The sequence below is a fragment of the Arachis duranensis genome, chromosome 3 (genome assembly GCF_000817695.3).
Source record: "Arachis duranensis cultivar V14167 chromosome 3, aradu.V14167.gnm2.J7QH, whole genome shotgun sequence".
NCBI lineage: Eukaryota > Viridiplantae > Streptophyta > Magnoliopsida > Fabales > Fabaceae > Arachis > Arachis duranensis.
Genome location: NC_029774.3, coordinates 6,356,209 through 6,374,822, shown reverse-complemented (window position 1 = coordinate 6,374,822; position 18,614 = coordinate 6,356,209). Strand labels below are relative to the sequence as shown.

Below are 18,614 nucleotides of genomic sequence, written 5' to 3'. Positions count from 1 at the left end.
ATCATCCTGTATATGGGATCACCGTATGAATGAGATACAATTTAAATTTAGCATACATGCTCATTACACTTTTTCTTTTCCAATAAAAAAATTACTTTGCATAGTTTTTTATGCACATTTCAGTATTCCATGCTACAGGAGTAGAAATAACATAATTTTAACCAAAGTAAAAGCATTCACCTACATGTCCAAAGTTGAATAATCTTACTGAAGCATATATGCAAACCGTTGCTTAACAGAACCATAATCATCAGCTTCCCAAGTAATTACTTGCTAGTCCTTTCACTTATTCTACACAATATTATGCAAGTTCAACACTCAATATACCCTGGATATTTGCGAGCTTTGATAACAAATATAGAAAGAAATAAGTGTTGCATGTCCTTTTTGAGAATCTCCCCCAAAAAATATCATTCGTTGATATTTTAGCATAACATGTATATCACAAGAAATCCATTTAGTATGGGAGACCATGAATAAGATAAAATACTATATATGTCGGGACTGCAGAATCTCCTAGCTGACAACACTACAGGACCAAAGTATCGACAAAAAGCATCTTCTGTCATGATCGACTTTGAATAAACAGAATCATCTTTACACAAGACCCAAGAACTTGAACCAAACTTCAAAAAGGTTTTGATGAAAAGGAACAAAGCTTTGGGCTTGAAAGTTCAAACACTACATATTATAGTTGCCAATCTATGGGATCAATGCCCCTTTTCTCCAGAAGCTGGTTTGTGCGAGAGAAGTGCCTGCTTAGATGGATTCAGAATACACAAGATAGAAAGTAAGCAAGAAAACTGGTTTAGGGGGATGATAAACAGATAACTGATTAAGGTGGTTTTCAAAATATTTTTTTAGTATTATATGAGATCTACGTCTATGTTCATTTAAGTGGAAACCAAAATATGGCTCAATGTGTCAGTGGAACAGAATATGAAACAGCTGTTTCAGATCACCCGCCATGCAGATGAATAATGAAAACCAGTGGTGGAGTAGGAGAAAAGTGAAAAATGTATTTTAATACAATAATGCCAAGTTGATGAAAGAGATTAAAAGAAGGTTTGTATTTTAGACTGTGATGACTAAATATATTTGCACTCTCCACTTAATCAACCAAGCACGATGTTAACACTTACAACTTCCACTTTAGAACTCAGCAGGTCCTATTATAGAGCATTAGTGTTGTGTACATTATTTACCAATTCAGAAGTTCTTCTTGCGCTCATTATTTACCATATTAAGACAAAATTAAATTATATTTCAAAACAACCTTACCTGCACCCAAAGAAGCCTCTATTTGCAGACAAACCAGAAGGATGTGCAGCTTGAAGTATATGATGTTTTGTTGCATCAATTAACCTGAGTATGCACTCAATACAAGCTCATCAACAAGTTTTGCAGAAATTATCTTCCAGGCAAGGAAAGAAAATAGCCCAAATTAGTTTATAGAAACTCTTTTGGGAGCAGCTTATAGTTTTACACATTATAGATGTACATTTGCACAAAAAAAATGCTTGTCATCTATTTCTGAAAAAGAAACAATAAATACTTGAAGTTTAATCTTTTCTGATCATGCTGACTACATAAACCCAGGATGCTGACTCTACATTTAGTTTCTAAAGCTTGTAAGCTTTTAGTGTGTTATACAATAGAGGTAGTACCTAGATTTCTCCCGAGCAGAGTTGCCCCACAACAGAAAGACAACGCCTTCCCTTTTCTGCGAGATTGTTTTGATAACAGCATCAGTAAATTGTTCCCAGCCCTTTTTTGCATGAGAGTTTGCTTGATGTTTCCTGACTGAATTCACAAAGTATTTGTTAAAAGTCAACACTTCAGTACAAACATAAAACACTAAAGAATAAAGATAGGTAAGAACAATATCCCACTAGATTAATATGCAAATAACACATAAAAAAAAGTACACATATAACTCAACAAAATAATTGATTGCACGTTCACTAAAAAAAATAAAAAAAAAGTATAAATCTAACCTGTGAGTACGGTATTAAGTAAGAGAACACCCTGAAATGAAAATAGAGGTCATTGAACATGTATTAAGAAACTAATTCACTGAGTAAAGTTTGACACTGTTAAAATACATGCATGGAATGACATGAAGGACAATTTGACAAAGCTTTGTTGAAATGATAGGCACCATTTGCGGTTATTATTCTCCAGCTATATTCTTTACTGCAATCTTTGAAAAACTCTTCAGAGACACAGGGAGAGAAATGTTTTTCCAGTTGTTTCAACAACAAACCAATTCAATATAGTCGCACAGGTTTGTTGAGAACTTGAGATTGTTTGAAACAAATAATGCCTATCTATACAAACACCAGCAAGTAGTTCGAGCTAAGAAAAGGGGAACAAATTTGCAGCACTAACCTGTACAGCCCATTTTTCTAGATTTCCATGACGTGGAACTGAACAACCAAGATCTTCTTTGAGCTCCTTAAATATATTTACCAAACTGGAAGGAACTTTCACACCCTCAGGGACTGAGAATGAAAGGCCCATTGCTTGACCAGGTCCATGATAAGGGTCCTAAAAAATAAATTGCTTAAACACTTTTTTACGAGCCATCACTGAGATTAGAACTCTGTTATATGATGATAAAAGATCACGCAGTTAACAAAGTGAAGGTTCCTGACAGAATTCGAATCACTAGGGCTTACCTATAAATATTACCAAAATCCAGACTTTGGTAGCCACAAAGAGTTTAAAATTATTGGTCATTCGTTATTTCAAAAACAATAATAAAGTCTCTGATCCCATAACAAATTTAAAATGACAAACTTGCCACTCACCTTTCAGAAATGGATGACAAATTAGTCATTTTGTACAAAACCAGAATCTGTACATGTAACAGAGAGGGCAACATTTCCGCTAGTTTGACCAGTGAAAGATAAACTCGTCAAAGAACTACTCTTTTCTCCAGTGTTATATTATATGGTTAAAATTATGAATTCAGTAAAAGAAGAAAAGAAAAACCTATTTTTATACCCTACAAACTACATTAACCTTTAGCTATTTATTTCGATCAAGAATCGTTCATTTCAAAAAAGAACTCATAGCACAATAATTGAGGAACGAACCTGTCCAAGGATAACGGCCTTAACCCTATCGAAAGGGGTAGAGTTAAGAGCATTGAAGATGAGGTGAGAAGGAGGATACACAGCATCAATGTTGCTATTGCAAATCTCAGATTCAACAAACTTTGAGAGGCTCAGTGCATAAGGTTTCTGGAGCTCACCAGAGAGTGCTTCCAACCACGTGTCCTCCACCAGCAGCTCCTCCAGTTTCACAACACCTACCACCGCGGTAAAACGACAACGCTATATAACCAAAACGACGTAAAGGCATCAATGTGAAAGTGAAGAAAAATACCTTTGGAGTTGGAGACCTTATCCAGGCATATTTTGAGGTTGCGCTTGGATTTTGCGAGGTGCTTGTTGTAATCGACGCGTGATTTCTGGTCAACGGAGAGTGAGGCGGAGGAGCCATTGGCGTCGTTGGAGTTGGGGATTAAGAGTGAAGTGGGAGTGGTTTTGATTCGTTTGGAAGGTGGTTGGAAGAAATCCATTAGGGTTTTGGAGGGGGCCGAAGAAGAAGACATGTCTGGTTTTTGGAATTGGGAATGGAAATGAAAATGGCGGGTGAATCTCTCGCTCTCTGTAGATGGCGGGAAAGTAGTAGGCGGGTTTATATAGGATCTACGGATTGAAATGTGCCTAGCCCAGCCCCTCAACATGCTGGTGAGCTGATTGCTACATTTCATTCTACAAAGATATTAGATATACTCCTACTCATACGTATTTGTACATGATAATTTGTGCAACAATGAATTTTAATTATGTGTGACTGCATTACTAAAAGGGAATAGGGGAGGGGAGTGGATAACAAGATATTATCGTTAGTAATACAAAATATGTTGATGAATTATTTGTTTGAACTTTGAACCGTTATGCTTCCTATAAATTTTGTTGTATCTTAATGCAATTTTACTGCTCTTTGATTAGCAAATGGAAAAAAATTAGAAGGAATTTTTTTTGTCACAGAGACAATATTTCTCTTTTTCTTTTATATTTATATTTCTATCTTCATAATAACTCAAATTTTCTTTCTCATTTTTTTTTTCAAAGTTAAGAATAAAATTCGAACTCACGACCTTTAGATGAGTATGAGGAGACTATACCTTTTGAGTTATAACTCGTTAGCTCATTTTTTATTTCGTTAGATGATTGTGGTTGAAAGAAATTAATTCGCCAGCAAAACCAAACAAAATATTCATCAATTTTCTTAAGATTTATGCGACAACAGTGTAATCCCTTTATTTTATACATTAACACCGTGTATACTGTACACATAAAAACCATATCTGATCTGAAAGGAAGTTTAAAGCAAGTTACTTGACCCCAACATAGTGAGACCTCGCTTGAATTAGCTAACATCATGTGCAAACTAATAAATAAAACAACATTGGAGTTCTGATTTCTACCCAGGATGCGACTAATTCAGAACAAAATATAGTGGGCGACACAACGTTTTCATTCATATCCTTTCCATATATACCGCCGCTTGATTTATTAGTTGCTTCGTCTCAATTCAACCTAAGTTGTTAACTCAAAGCACAGCATCCAACAAATAGTAATCTCAAAAAAGCAGGCAAATCTAAAAACGAGACCCGCGTTAGGAGAAAACATAAGGATCCACGAGCTCGTTAAAATTTGGCAAGCAATAATATCTAAAAACAAAGCAGACGGTATCAAGTTAATATTGTAACTCGAACAATTAAATTTTGATCTATACCAATTTAAGTCATCTTTAGATCCACGAGGATGTGAACGGCTAACTTGTTTCCATTAAGTACCAAGGGGCGGTCGAAAAATAAACAATGAAATGCTCAGCTCATTTGAAAACCAAACGTATATATTGTGACAATACAAAGAGTAGTCTCCCAAAAATATCCTTAGATTTAATTAAAAGATCAAAGGTAGATTAAAACACAAAAATAGCAACTCTAAAGCAACAAAATATAAGAATACTCTTAAGACATCCTCTGAGCAGCCTCCTTAGCAAGAAGCCTCTCCTTTGCCTTAGTTTTGGCTTGGGATTTAGAACCCATGATACCGCCACCCCATTTCTTTCTGTACTCATCATACTTGTCATTGAAGTTAGCCTGGAAACAAACCAATACATAAGACACAGTCAGTTTTCTAATTTGTCTTCGTTCTTGACACTGGTCAAGCACAAAACAGATGCCGTTTTCTTGTGTACAATCTGTAGAGTAGATACAAATTGAATCAGCCACAAATAGGGTTGTCGCAAATAATCACTAGTGTCAACGAGTGTGTGAAGTCACGGTTGAGAGAAATGCAGGAGGGTGGACTTACCGATCCAAGGCGAGCCTTGCCCTTGACAATGCAGTATGGAATTTCCATCTTCCTACACAATGCGGGAAGCCAGACAACCAATTCAATTGGGTCCACATCATGAGCAATCACAACCAACTGAGCTTTGTTCTGCAAGGAGATAGCTTTTTAGGTCAATAATCAATATAAAAGAACATTAAGGTGTAAAAGCTGAGGTTATTCCATGTAAAAAATAGAATACAACCTGCTCAATAAGGTAGGTAACGTGATTGAGACCATACTTCACAACAATAGGCTTTTTAGCTTCAACGGTTTTGCCCTCAGTCTCGGCCTGGGCCCTTTTCAAAAGTCGCTCCTTCTTTTCAGCTTTATCCTCTGGCCTGTACTTCAGAAGTATCTTGAAAAGGCTGGTTGCTACATGCAAGATCAACAAATGTTAATGAAGACCATAACTAATGCAAACAAAAGAAGTATAAACCCAAAGATATTAACAGACACACTAATACAATTTCGACCAGTAATGAACATGTAATGACCTACAGTAAATAAACAATGCCACTCGTGAACTATGCAAAGTTCAAATGTTAAATCAAAATTGCAACAAGAACGAAACAACGAATGTACTTGTTAAATATTGAATCATTACAGTGACAGCAAGATAATACATCAAGCACACTAAAGTCACAACACACTACTCGGCTATTAATAGTGAATTAAGCAAAAGTAATCATGCTCACAAAATAATGTTTTAAGATGTAAACTGACGAGAAGACACAATAATGATGCAAAGCAGTGTGGTAAGAATAATTACAAGGCCTTGTCCAATGCATGAAACAACAATTTTCTAAATAGCAAGGTATCCAATAAAAGCTACGATTAACATAAAAAAAATTTCTAAATAAATAAGAGGACATATTACTACACTTGAAGCATTAAACAAACATAAAACAAGGCAAATGAAACAAAATGGAGATAATTATTTACGCACCAAGGTTCTTGTCAAGGGTCTTGGTGAACTGGTTCAAAGCTGGTGGAACCTTCAACCTCTGCTTGAGGATCCTCTTCTTCCTCTGGATTTGTACGGTCTTAGGCCACTTCACGAAACGAGTCAAATCCCTCTTTGGTGGCAATGCTCCTCCGATCCCGAACTGCTTAGGACGCTTCTCGAACAACGGGTTCGTAACCTTCTCCTGAAGAAATGCATGAGAATCAAAACAATGAATAAAAAAAAAAAAACAGAAAATGAAAACCTAGAATCATAATCGTGAATCTGACTGCAGGAAAACAAACAGAGGAGAAACTTACAGGCTTCTTCTTCGAAGCTGGAACTGGCGCTTTTCCACCTCGTTTAGGAGCCTAAGAAACAGAACATGACAATGAAAAACAGTAAATCAGTAAAATTCCAAAGCTAATTGGATGAACAACAAAGGCATAAAGGACACCAATCTTCTTCTTCTTCGTGTTATTCCTTACCATATCTGCGTTGCAAGCTTCTCTCACTGATTCGGCTTCTGCAAAATGCTTGCTGCTGCAAAACTAAAACCCTAGTTTTCGTATTTATACTGTTAAAATAAATTGGTTGAATGCTACTAAGGGTCCAAAAGTGTGTGCAAGGCCCAAAACTGAGAAGGCCGATAGAATGAGTTCACAAAAATGAAGACCAAAAAACAGGATAAATTCATGACCAAAAAAAAGGAAAAAATGGAAAACTTAATACTAAAAAAAAAAGGAAACTTACAAATTAAAAAAAAGGAAAAATCTAGGCTCAGCAACTTTATTGAATTTTGGCCAGCATATAACCAGCAGAAAAAGGTGAGTCATTGGATGAAATCTCACATCAATCTCACACCATTAAATCATCATTTATGGTTATTTGATGGCTACCAATCACAAAAGTTGATAGCCCCCTAACATTGCTCTTTAAAAAATTCAATTATTATTAAACTGACCAAGGTCTCAAGCCCTTAACTAACTGTTCATTTAACAATTTTACAAGAAATTCCAAGTGAAAATATGTACAATAAATTATACATCTTTTGGTTTAAAATACCAGGAGTAAAAATAATAGAGTATGAATGAGTAAATTCAGAATAAGAAGTGTGAAAAAAAATCATGATAACGAAAAAAATGGGAGTTAAGCCCTACTTTAATTTTGGGATTGACGAGTTGTACTAATTTAGTATTCAAGTTTTATCATATTAGACATATTAAAATAATATTATACATGTTTTAGCGTTAAAAGAGCACTAAATAATATTATTTCAGGATTTGAACAATATTAAAAGAGAGTGATATAATGTTTTGGTATTTTTCAAATCCTCAAACGACTTCATTTAGTGTCTTCTTTAATGCTAAAACGCATACGACGTCGTTTTAATATGTCTAGTACAATAAGGGTTGAGCTACGTCATTAACTGTGTTAAGTTCTGGCGATGGAAGATGCACAAAAAATTACTAATGCACCTTTTTTAATTTAAAAGATCAAATTGTAACAATCTGAAAAGTTAAAAGACCAAATTAATATAACTTGTCAATTTTAAGGACAAAAGTGGAACTTAACTAAAAAAAACTATTATTGAAATTATCAAAGAGAAACAAATTCCAGTTACATACATGCATGAGCATTCATAAGGTTGTGAGATTAAGTATGTTTTTTCGTGTGGGCACCTAAGATTAGGGGTGTTTGCGGTGCGATTTAGATCGGTTTTGAGTCAAAAATTCATTCGATTCGAATACTAGTTTTATTTGCGGTATGATTTGGATTGTATGTTTTTTTTTTAAATTCAATCCGATCCGATCCAATTTTAAGCAGTTTGAATTGGATTTGATTTGCGGTTTTGTAAATTAAAAAAATTAAATATATATAACAAGTTTCAACATCAAATTTTAAATATCAATAATGACATAACAAATCTCAACAATATCTTAAAAAACCAACAATAACATAACAATGGAAATAAAGTTCTTAGGGATTAATCTGTTTATTGGCTACCAAAATTAGGAGTGTTCGCGGTGCGGTTTGAATTAGTTTTGAGTCAAAAACTCATCCGATCCGAACATTAGTTTTACTTGCGGTACAGTTTAGATTGATTTTTTTTTTTTAAAAGTTCGATCCGATCCGATCCAATTTCAAGCGGTTTGGATTGGATTGGATTTACGATTTTGTAAATTAAAAAAATTAAATATATATAACAAGTCTTAACATCAAATTTTAAATAATCAACAATGACATAACAAATCTCAACAATATCTTAAAAAACCAACGATAACATAACAATGGAAATAAAATTTTAGGTTAGTTAAAATAAGTAAATAAATAACATTTTGAACATAAAATATTTATTAAATAATAATAATACATGGATAATATAAAAATGTATAACAAATTGAACATGTTATAAGTATAATTGTAAATATAATAATAAAATAATAATATTATAATACATTGTGCGGTTTGGATTGGATTGGATCATTTATGAAAAATAGATTCAAAATCCGATCCGATATAGCAGTTTGCAAAAAATAGAATCCAATCAAATCTGAATTGATGCGATTTTAATCGATTTTTAGTTTAGATTGAATTAAATGAGCGATTTAATTTGAATTGGTTTAAATTTGAACACCCCTACCGAAGATATGTGAAAAATTCAAAATCAAGCATCTAAGATTGATGGGTGAATATTGTTACTCCTAAACGGATGGCAATATCACTTTTTATAGTTTTATTTGCGAAATATTATTCTTAATAAGAAAAGCACATCTGGAACAAAATCTTATCAAAATAAAATATCAACCTTTCACTATTATTTATTTTTTCATCTGCTTGAGGTGTCTTTTAAACTAAAACAAAAGCACCAAGCTCCTGATTCTTTTAATATTACCCTTGCGGTCAAGCACTTATGTTTCTGGCTTGAAAATGTTCTAACAATAGTTTGGGACATCTAATATTCTATTTTTGTTATAGTGAAAAATAAAACTTTTGGATATAAAATTACTAAAAAGCACAAGCATGATGATACAAATAAAATCGTAAACAATAAACCACTTAAACTCTATTTTTAAAATTCAATAAATAAATGTTGCATTTTTTTATATTCAATGATATCATATATATATTAATATTGTATTATTTATTATTTATTATATTCACTAAATTGAAAATAAGAATTGAGACAATTTTTTGTTTGAAAACTTGTTTATAATTATTAATTAATTTTACACCATAATAATTAATACTTATTTAAAGTACATATTGGTTATTTAAAAACATTTTTGTTACTAAATCATTATTCCGTACATATTTGTTATATAATTCAACTATTATTTAAATAAATTATTTATTTATATTAATTGATTGATATATGTTTTGTTATTATTTATTCAAAATAAAGTGCCTAATTTAATCGTTTACGAGTTTAATACTCCATCTACAAATTAAATTGGATAAAGTATTAAATTTATCTCTTACATTTGGGCATAATCCTCTTTTAGTCTTTAAAGTTTAAAGTGTCCTATTTAAATAAAAAAAATTATTTAACTTCAATGTAGTCCCACCATAAAATCAAAGTTAATTAATTAGTGGAATGTCTTATATAACAGCATAGTATGAGAACAAGGTTGATAATTTGGATAACAATTTCAAGCTCCAGAGGCACAAAATGCATCATTACATTTATTTATCGTACTCTTTAGTTCTATAGAAAATAAATGTATTGATACATCAACGGTTGATTTTATGCCTCTAGAACTTGTACTTGCTCTCCATATTATGGACTTTGTTTTTGTTCTGGACTTCCGTCAATTATTTAACTTTAACCTCACGGTGGGACTATATTTAACTTTGACCTCACTTTTTGGATTTAGATACGACATTTTAAATCTTAAGGACCAAAATAGGATTATACCTAAATGTAAAAGACTAATTTAGTACTTTATCCAATTAAATTTGTTATATGCTTTTCAACATATGCCTTTACCTTTTAGATCTAATCTTAATAGCCTACATTAGTAGAACACGGATGTTCAGTCTTTTAATTGAACATTTTAGATGCGACCTTTGTTTGAAGTATCGCATCTTCTATATGATTGAAGAAGGAAGTTTAATCTATAGAAGAAACACAGGTTGAACACTTGAACATGCTTGGTTTACTGCTATTTGAACATGCTCGGTTTACTGCTATTATCTTCTAGTCCATGTACCATGTTATGTGGCATGCTAGATGCTAGTGCTTCTCTTCGGAAAACCTGTTCCTCTCTATTCTCGTTTAGTTAGATTATTCTAAAATTTCGGATACTTAGTGATGGAATAATAATATCAAGCTCAGGTTCAATGTGTAACTACTTGAACTTGAAAGGTTACAAACACTTTATTACTCTTTTAGCAACTTAAACCAATGTAGAACTAACAGTTTACTAATACTTGATTATTATTTAATTTTTAACCTGCTTTTTGGTATATTAAATCACCTGGATAGTGCATCAAATCTTTCTTATAAAGTATCTATAATTGAATCTAATATAAAATTGACACGGTTTGATTGTTGCATCTTAAAAATCTCTGATTTTATAGTCAGCAAAAGAAACATATATTCCCATTTGAAAAGCCCTTGCAAGTTGCAAGCCTTTTGTTCAAGTAAAGGACACCGAGCAGAAGCACGTATATAATAATAATAATAATAATAATAACAATGCTGGCAACTAAGAGATCCTATTACTACACTCATAGGGGTATTAATATACACACACAAATCCCTTGAGTCCAATATTCAAGAATGGGTCATAAGCGGCCTCTGGCCACATATTGTCATCGAAGATTAAAAAAAAAAAAGACTGAAGAAGGAGGGTTCACAATTTGAAGCTCCAAAAAACTGAGCAAGGAATTTATATCTGTCAAGGAAATTTGTGTAATTGACATTGATATTATCATAAATTAAAGGAGAGAAACAGCTACTTTAACAAATGATAAAGCTTCTGCCGTGGGGAACAATATCAGAAACAGCCACTCAGAAAATTCATCCACTCCCCACTCTAAAAGAGCTGTAATGCAAATCCTGTTGCATGTCAAAAGAGCAAATAAGTAAATATAAGAAAAGGATCATCAAAAATTGAATAAACATAATAAAAGGATAGGGGAATTTAAAAAAGTGCGCAGAAGATATCAGAAAACAAGAGGCCGTTATTTGTATTTTGTTCAGCAGAATAAAAAGAAAAGGCCTTGAAAGTTCATTACATCCATCATCCAATTTAAAGAACACAAGGTAGTTTCAATCAACGTGCTGTAAGTTCTAAAAGCTTAGTTTGCAATGCCATACAATCACCAATGCTTATGCAGAAGAAACAAAAAAGCACTTGAGAAAAATGCATAAACCTCACTGAATTTAACCATACCTTCAGCTAGTCGATGGCAGAAAAACCCTTATAAGCTCCTTCACAGTAACCCTTTTTCTACATGTAGGGCATTTACTCTGAGCACTTATTGCAGCTTTGATGCAACTCTTACAGAATATATGACCACACCTTGTTGACATCTCTTCAACCAGGGGACCCATGCATATTGGACAGTTGAAGACCGGCTCCTTTGGAGGTTCAGGGGCCTTTTGAACAGGTTCCCTCTGCAAAAGTAATATCCAAGTCAATACAGAACTTTGAACAACATGGAACATTCTCAACTGTCTTTAAGTCTTCTATTTATTTATTTATTTATTTTTTTTTTCTCGGTACATTTAAGGCAATGAGGTTTGAATCTAAAACCTCATGCATGCTACACAAACCCCTCAGGCGTCAGGCCCTCACCATAGATCAATCCTAGTGGTTTAAGACCTTTATTTGTTTAATTGTTTAAGGCAATGGTCTATTATTGATAGCTGATCAAATTTGCACTTTGGAGGCTAAAAAAGTACATCAATTGGAAAGCACAAGGTTTGTTTGGTAAAGTCTTTGTTTTTAAATTTTGTATTTTCAGCTTCCATAATTTTGTAAAAAAAAAATGAAGACAACAAATCTTGTTTTTGTTGTTAATTTCTCCTTCACAACAAGAAAATGAAAATTGACTAAGATTTTTCATGTAGCATGCTGCAAAAGAGAAGAATTAAAACTAACATATCTTTCCTACATGGCAATAACTATTTAGGCAGCCTAACCCATAGGGAGTAATGTAGGCAGCCTAACCTGATGCAAGCATCAGTAGCTGATCACAGGGCTTGAACCCATGACCCTTAAGTTCACATGGAAACAACTCAATTGTTGCTCCTATGCTCCCATTCACCAGGCTGCCGTTATCTGATAGCCAATTTATTTAGTAAAAATACAAGTTGTTGAGGGCTAACGAAGCAATGCACATAAACAAGACTTGTAGAAAGTGATTTTGACTTTACCATAGAACTGCTACTGCTTTCCAAGTTAATGTAAAGATCACAATTAATAACTGTTCGACTTGAGGACTCTCTTCTGCGTTTGTTGCGGCAATAGTTGGTTATCCTATTCTGATCTTCTGCAATAGTCATGAATGACAGAGAACCATCATGATCAATAATAATAAAAAAACACACTGATTAGAAGATTCCATTTCATATGTAACAAGTACAGAAAGCACCTAGCACCTAACCCTTACATGTTGGAACCAGCAAACTGATACCCAACAGATCATAGAGAATGAATGAACAAGATAATCAGCATGATATGATGTGGCTGGCAACAACATTTTTTCTTTCACAAGTTATAAGATACTAATATTTAGAGCTTAAATACACACTATTAATTGCTACTGCAACTTCTAAATTATAAATAATCTCTAGCTATGTAAAAACCATTGAATTAGATAGTGGTGTTCATGGACCCTGCACAACTTTAAATTTGGTTACCATTACATGGCTTAAACTAACAGATCTTCAATTGAAAACAATAGACGTTGTAACCCCAAGTCCCCAACGGCATAATAAAGCATCGGGTAAAATTTAGGTCAGTCGCTGCCAGAAAATGGAAATGCTTGAACTCAATGTCAAACAATCATTGCAACTAAGAAAGCATAGTGGAAGTGGGGTAATGAGTTTCAGCATTCACCTAAATCCACATCAACTATAGTCCTCTCACGATTTCTTCTCGCATTGTTTCTGGCATTGTTTTTAGCCTATGGCCAAAGGCAAATGAACAAAACAAGATTAATATTCACCAAGAACATCTTAGAAATACTGAAAGAATTGTAAAAACAAAGCACAAGGAGAAGGTAGTAATGTAGTAAAGTATAAACCTCAGCAAAAGCCCTTGGGCTAGATTCAACAACATCATCATCAACAATGGCCTCCACATCAATTGTTGCAGGCTGTGCTGGCTGTGGCATCTGTACAGCCTGCTGTTGCTGGGAAGCTTGAACTTGTTGGGGTTCCACCTGAGTTGAAGGTCCTTCCAGCTCACGATTCTCACCACCAGGCTCCTGATTAAGGTCAATTTCCAAACCTGTCTTCCTCCGTCTGTAACTTTTTATAGCCCCCCTGCCTGACCGAGTGCTCATCTTGGTACGAAATTATCTTATGCAACTCAAACCCTACAAAGTCCAATAACATAACAGCATAGAAATTAGAATATTATTCCTCACAGAAGCGGTTATCATAGGCAGTTCTAGGCGCTTAAAAGAAGTAATCTTTATGGTCCGAATATATAAATTATTCGTTTTAAAAAAATCAAACAACCGATGATCTCCAAACATAAGGCCTGCTCTACCGTGTACAGCCATTCAGAGGCACCACAGTAGATAAAATTTTAGTTTAACTCTAATTGATCTCCTTCTTATAGCTAACTTTCAGTATACTACAAAAGGCAAAAAAAAAAAAGGGTCTGCAGAACCCTAAAGGAGTTCAACTGTTTATGCTTGTCAATACAATGAGTTGATTCAGTGAATGTTTAGCGAGGAAATTGTGAGATTTCAGTACTCAAGTTATCATCTGTATACCAAAACCCACCAATTAATTTACCCATAGTACGATAACAGGTCCCAAACTCCCAATATCAGCAACTAATCGCTGATCAGGGGAAATAATAATAATAATAATAATAATAATAATAATAATAATAATAATAATAATAATAATAATACAGATATTAGCACAGATTAAACAAGAATCAGCACGCAGAATGAGAATCAGGTTATATATTCAAACACCTTTCCACACATTAAACCGATGCGCACAAACTGAATAAAGAGTTGATAAAAAAAATCGAAGGAAATACCGAAAAGTTTGTCGTCAGCGATCGAAGGAATTGATCCGGGAACCCTAAAACAAACAGTGGGAGAGAGAGAAAGAAAGAGAAGGGAACTTACCGGCGACGAATCGCAGTCGAGAAAGAGGGTGGGGTGAACGCAGGGGGTGTGCCCTAACGATAGAGAGAGGAAGAGAGAGAAGAACAAAAAAAGAGAGGGGTTTTATTTATAAGGGTTGGGAATTAGGGGATGTAAGAGAAGAGAGAAGATTGTGAAATTGAAAAGAAGGCAGGGGGATAGAGAGAGAGAGGGGCAGAGACAGAGAGAGAAACTGTTGCGAACGGAAAGAAGAGGAGAGGAGGGAACACGGTGGGGGTGGGATGCATGGAACGCGCTTTCCATAGAAATTGAATTGAACGAGAAAGGAAATTTTTTATATTTTAGAAACAAATAAATATTCTTATTATGTATTCTTTGTTTTGTTTTTTATTCATATTGTGAATTAATTTTAAATTTANTGTGTTAAATTTTATTCTAAAACATAAAAATTAATTGATTTTATTTATAAATTATTTAATTAAAAATAATATATGTATTTATAATATAATGTTAACGTAGGAAAGTTATTAATTAATGAGAGAGAGAAAATCTAAAATAAAATTGCTTTAAGATTTGGGAGAACGGAGGAGGTATTGGCGACATGGCAGTTCCTTATAGCCGAACCTTACCCACATGTGTTATTACTTATTACCCCGTGCTTATTTCAATTTTGATTTTATTACATAGTAGAACACTTCAATTTTGATTTTCCTCTTTTTCTAGGTAACACCAATATCGTCAATTCAACTTTGATTTGATTTTCAAAACTTCACTCTTCTCCGTTCTATTTTTTCTTTTTCCGTTTTTTCTTTCTTTTATTTTACAAGTCTTTTCCCTTTATAATATCGCCTTCATTGGTACGTATTTATTGGATTTAATTTTGTTGGATTCCGGATTCAAAAAATTATAAAAATTACATTATTATTTCACATTTTTATTTATGAAATGCGTATAATATTGTCGAAATGTGAGATTAGTTAATAAGATAAATATTTTATGTTTGAGGTAAGAAATTTATATTTAAATTTTAACAATAAAAAATTTTTATTAAATAAGTTAGACAATAAACTTAAAAAAAAAATCCATAAAACGCATTAGGTGAGCCTGTTTAATTTATCAATCTGACAAATCAAAAATTAATTTTATCATAAATTTAAACTTTATTTAAAAATCTCTTGTTTGTCAATAAATTATTATATACATAATATTTTTTGGTAATCATAACTTGTGGACAACAACTAGTTTTAAAATTTTTTGGATCATGAGATAATTTTATGTGTTTTGTTGATATTTAGTGGATTTGTTATATAAAATTGTATATGTTTTCAATTTCGTACTAATTCTTTTCTTTTATTAAGAAAATTGTCAAATACTCGCACTTGAGTAAATTCTTATAGTGGTCCTCGAAATTAACGTCGTGCACCAAAATTATCTCTGAAATTTTAATTGCACTAATTACGTTCCTGAGATTGGAAAAATTACACCATAGCAGTCCTTGACTCGTTTTCCATTAATAATACGCTGACGTGGTTTGATAATGTGGATCTTTGGTGACACGTGTCACCTCATAGTTTGACCACGTGTAACGATATGATGACGTATCGGTCAATGACACGTGGCATGTTGACATAGATGGATATGACACGTGTCACCATGCTATTTTACCACGTGTCGGATTATACCACGTGTCGCAATTCTATTTGTCCATGTGTCATCCACTATGTCATCGTTACATGTGCACCAAATTGATCCCTTACTTTGCATCAAATTAACTCATTTTAGTCCCTGAAATTAAATGTCGTGCACCAAATTAGTCCCTTCATAAGTTTTTACTCATTTTTTTTATAAATTTAAAATTCTCATTATATATTTAAATACACAAATTTTAATTTTAATTTTCACAAGTTATTTAAATACAAGTGTTTTTATAAAATATTTTTAAAATATTAGTTTTAATTATACAATTTTTCTACAATATTTTATTAAAAGAATTATATGACATATTGATATTAATTTAATAAAGAGTGTAAGTTAAGAGTATAATAATATTTCTTAATACAATTTTTTTAATATTTAATACTTTAATAAATATTTTAGGAATACTTGATAAGACACTTATTAACTAATATAAATTTATTATTCCCATCCATTTTAAGAATGTCCGATTTCCCATATAACTAACTTCTCATTAAATTAATAAGATAGATTTATATTGTCGATTATAATAATTCATTTTATCTATAACTTAGTTAGGAGGCTTTTTCATATATTCCACTATTAATCAATATAAGTACTTATTGTAACTATGACTTGAACAGTATTAAAACAGATACAAATAAACACAAGAAGCAATAATAAAATTTTGGTTTTAGTTAACATGTACTCTAATGATACAAGTTAACATTATTAATTAAAAAAAATTATTATAAAATATGTATAATAAAAAATATAATTAAAATTACTGTATAAAAAATGTTGAGAATTTTAAATTTATAAAAAAATAAGAAAAAACTGATGAAGGGACTAATTTAGTGCACGACATTTAATTTCAGGGACTAGAATGAATCATTTGATGCAAAGTAAGGGACCAATTTGGGGCACATGTAACGATGACATAATGGATGACACGTAGACAAATAGCATTGCGACACGTGGCATAATACAACACGTGGCAAAATAGTATTGTGATACGTGACATATCCATCCATGTCAGCATGTCACGTGTCGTTGACCGACACATCATCGTACTGTTACACGTGGCCAAACCATGAGGCGACACGTGTCACCAAAAGTCCACGTCATCAAGCCACGTCAGCACATCGTTAACGGAAAACAGGTCAGAGACTACTATGGTGCAATTTTTTCAATCTCATAGACGCAATTGGTGCAATTGAAATCTTAGGGACGATTTTGGTGCACGACATCAATCTCGGAGACCACTATGAGAATTTACTCACTCAAACTTGCTACTTCACCGGGTCTAGGTCTACTATATATATATATATATCGTTTAGATATTATTTTTTAAGTATAATTTTATGGATTTAATTGTGATGCATGGTCAGTAATTTTACAAGTACATTTAATTATGTAATGTCACATCAGTAAAAATAACTATTTTTTATATTAATCGCATAAATGATCATCTAAATCCAATTATGTAACGTCACATTAATAAAAATAATTATCTTTAACATTAATCGCACAATTGCGTAAAATATTTTACACTATTGGTGCATCAAAATTAAACTCTAATTTTAAAGCTATTTTATATTTATAACTTTATATACTATAGTTGTAAATATGATTATGAACGTAGTTAATATTCTAATAAACTATAAATTCCAAATTCTAAAATATATTTAACATTAATTTAAAATTATAAGTTTATAGCTTTTTATTATAATTCATGAAACAAATTTTTAGGCTTATTGTATCTTTAAACAAATCAATCTCAAATATGAAAGAATGCATATAATAAATAATAGATATAAATTTAGACCACATATTTATGCTATAAATCAAATTCGTCTTAATCTAAAACCCAATCGTTTCCGCCACTATATGCAGAATAAAAATGTTATATGCTATATATATATACTAAAAATCAGCCACCAAATTAATTATTATATATTTATGTATAAATATATTATATTTCAATATATATTTTATACATATAACCAATTTCATAACTAATTTTTAGTGTTCCTTAACATAGTTGCATGGAGAAACACTAACCATTAAATGAGAGAGAGGAAAAAAGACGAACATTCTCAAACAGAAATTTTGTCCTTGCAAATAACAACCAATCTCAAAAAACAAAAAAAAACCAAAAAAAAAACAAAAAATCAAAGATTCTACAAATGCTAAATGCCAAGTAAAATGGGCGTTAATGACCCTCAAAATTCAAGCAAGCCGAAGGCGAACATTCTCAGACAGAAATG

The 18,614-nt window shown here is 32.4% G+C and overlaps 3 protein-coding genes across 3 annotated transcripts; all 3 read right to left on the bottom strand.

Annotated features, from left to right (window-relative positions):
* Nucleotides 1–214: 214 nt before the first annotated feature.
* On the bottom strand, nt 215–3,825 carry LOC107477169 (uracil-DNA glycosylase, mitochondrial). Its single transcript, XM_016097140.3, has 7 exons — nt 3,394–3,825; nt 3,102–3,316; nt 2,392–2,550; nt 1,998–2,028; nt 1,668–1,803; nt 1,282–1,365; nt 215–755 (listed from the first exon to the last, which is right to left on the bottom strand). Exons 1-7 carry the CDS (start codon nt 3,782–3,784, stop codon nt 689–691), a joined length of 1,083 nt encoding a protein of 360 aa, XP_015952626.1. The 5' UTR covers nt 3,785–3,825; the 3' UTR covers nt 215–688.
* Nucleotides 3,826–4,894: 1,069 nt separating this feature from the next.
* On the bottom strand, nt 4,895–6,951 carry LOC107477168 (60S ribosomal protein L7a-2-like). Its single transcript, XM_052259785.1, is given in 7 exon segments — nt 4,895–5,218; nt 5,221–5,286; nt 5,400–5,528; nt 5,623–5,792; nt 6,367–6,568; nt 6,684–6,734; nt 6,852–6,951. Coding segments are annotated over 7 exon segments (786 nt in total). The 5' UTR covers nt 6,855–6,951; the 3' UTR covers nt 4,895–5,053.
* Nucleotides 6,952–11,039: 4,088 nt separating this feature from the next.
* LOC107477167 (uncharacterized) lies at nt 11,040–14,945 on the bottom strand. The gene is made up of 6 exons (XM_016097138.3): nt 14,692–14,945; nt 13,624–13,917; nt 13,437–13,503; nt 12,752–12,867; nt 11,766–11,989; nt 11,040–11,428 (listed from the first exon to the last, which is right to left on the bottom strand). The coding sequence occupies exons 2-5, from the start codon at nt 13,882–13,884 to the stop codon at nt 11,768–11,770; spliced, it is 666 nt and encodes a 221-aa protein (XP_015952624.1). The 5' UTR covers nt 13,885–13,917; nt 14,692–14,945; the 3' UTR covers nt 11,040–11,428; nt 11,766–11,767.
* Between the last annotated feature and the right edge of the window lie 3,669 nt (nt 14,946–18,614).

Bases quoted from the DNA above. Each gene is read 5' to 3' on its own strand.
- LOC107477167 (XM_016097138.3), bottom strand. From the start codon at position 13,884: ATGAGCACTCGGTCAGGCAGGGGGGCTATAAAAAGTTACAGACGGAGG. The intron at 13,504-13,623 runs GTTTATACTTTA...CTTTGGCCATAG, and splicing joins GCCCAAGGGCTTTTGCTGAG to GCTAAAAACAATGCCAGAAA. The intron at 11,990-12,751 runs GTAAAGTCAAAA...TTACTTTTGCAG, and splicing joins AAAGCAGTAGCAGTTCTATG to AGGGAACCTGTTCAAAAGGC.
- LOC107477169 (XM_016097140.3), bottom strand. From the start codon at position 3,784: ATGAAATGTAGCAATCAGCTCACCAGCATGTTGAGGGGCTGGGCTAGG. The intron at 3,317-3,393 runs GTATTTTTCTTC...CCGCGGTGGTAG, and splicing joins TAAGGTCTCCAACTCCAAAG to GTGTTGTGAAACTGGAGGAG. The intron at 2,029-2,391 runs GTTAGTGCTGCA...TTTTCATTTCAG, and splicing joins TAGAAAAATGGGCTGTACAG to GGTGTTCTCTTACTTAATAC.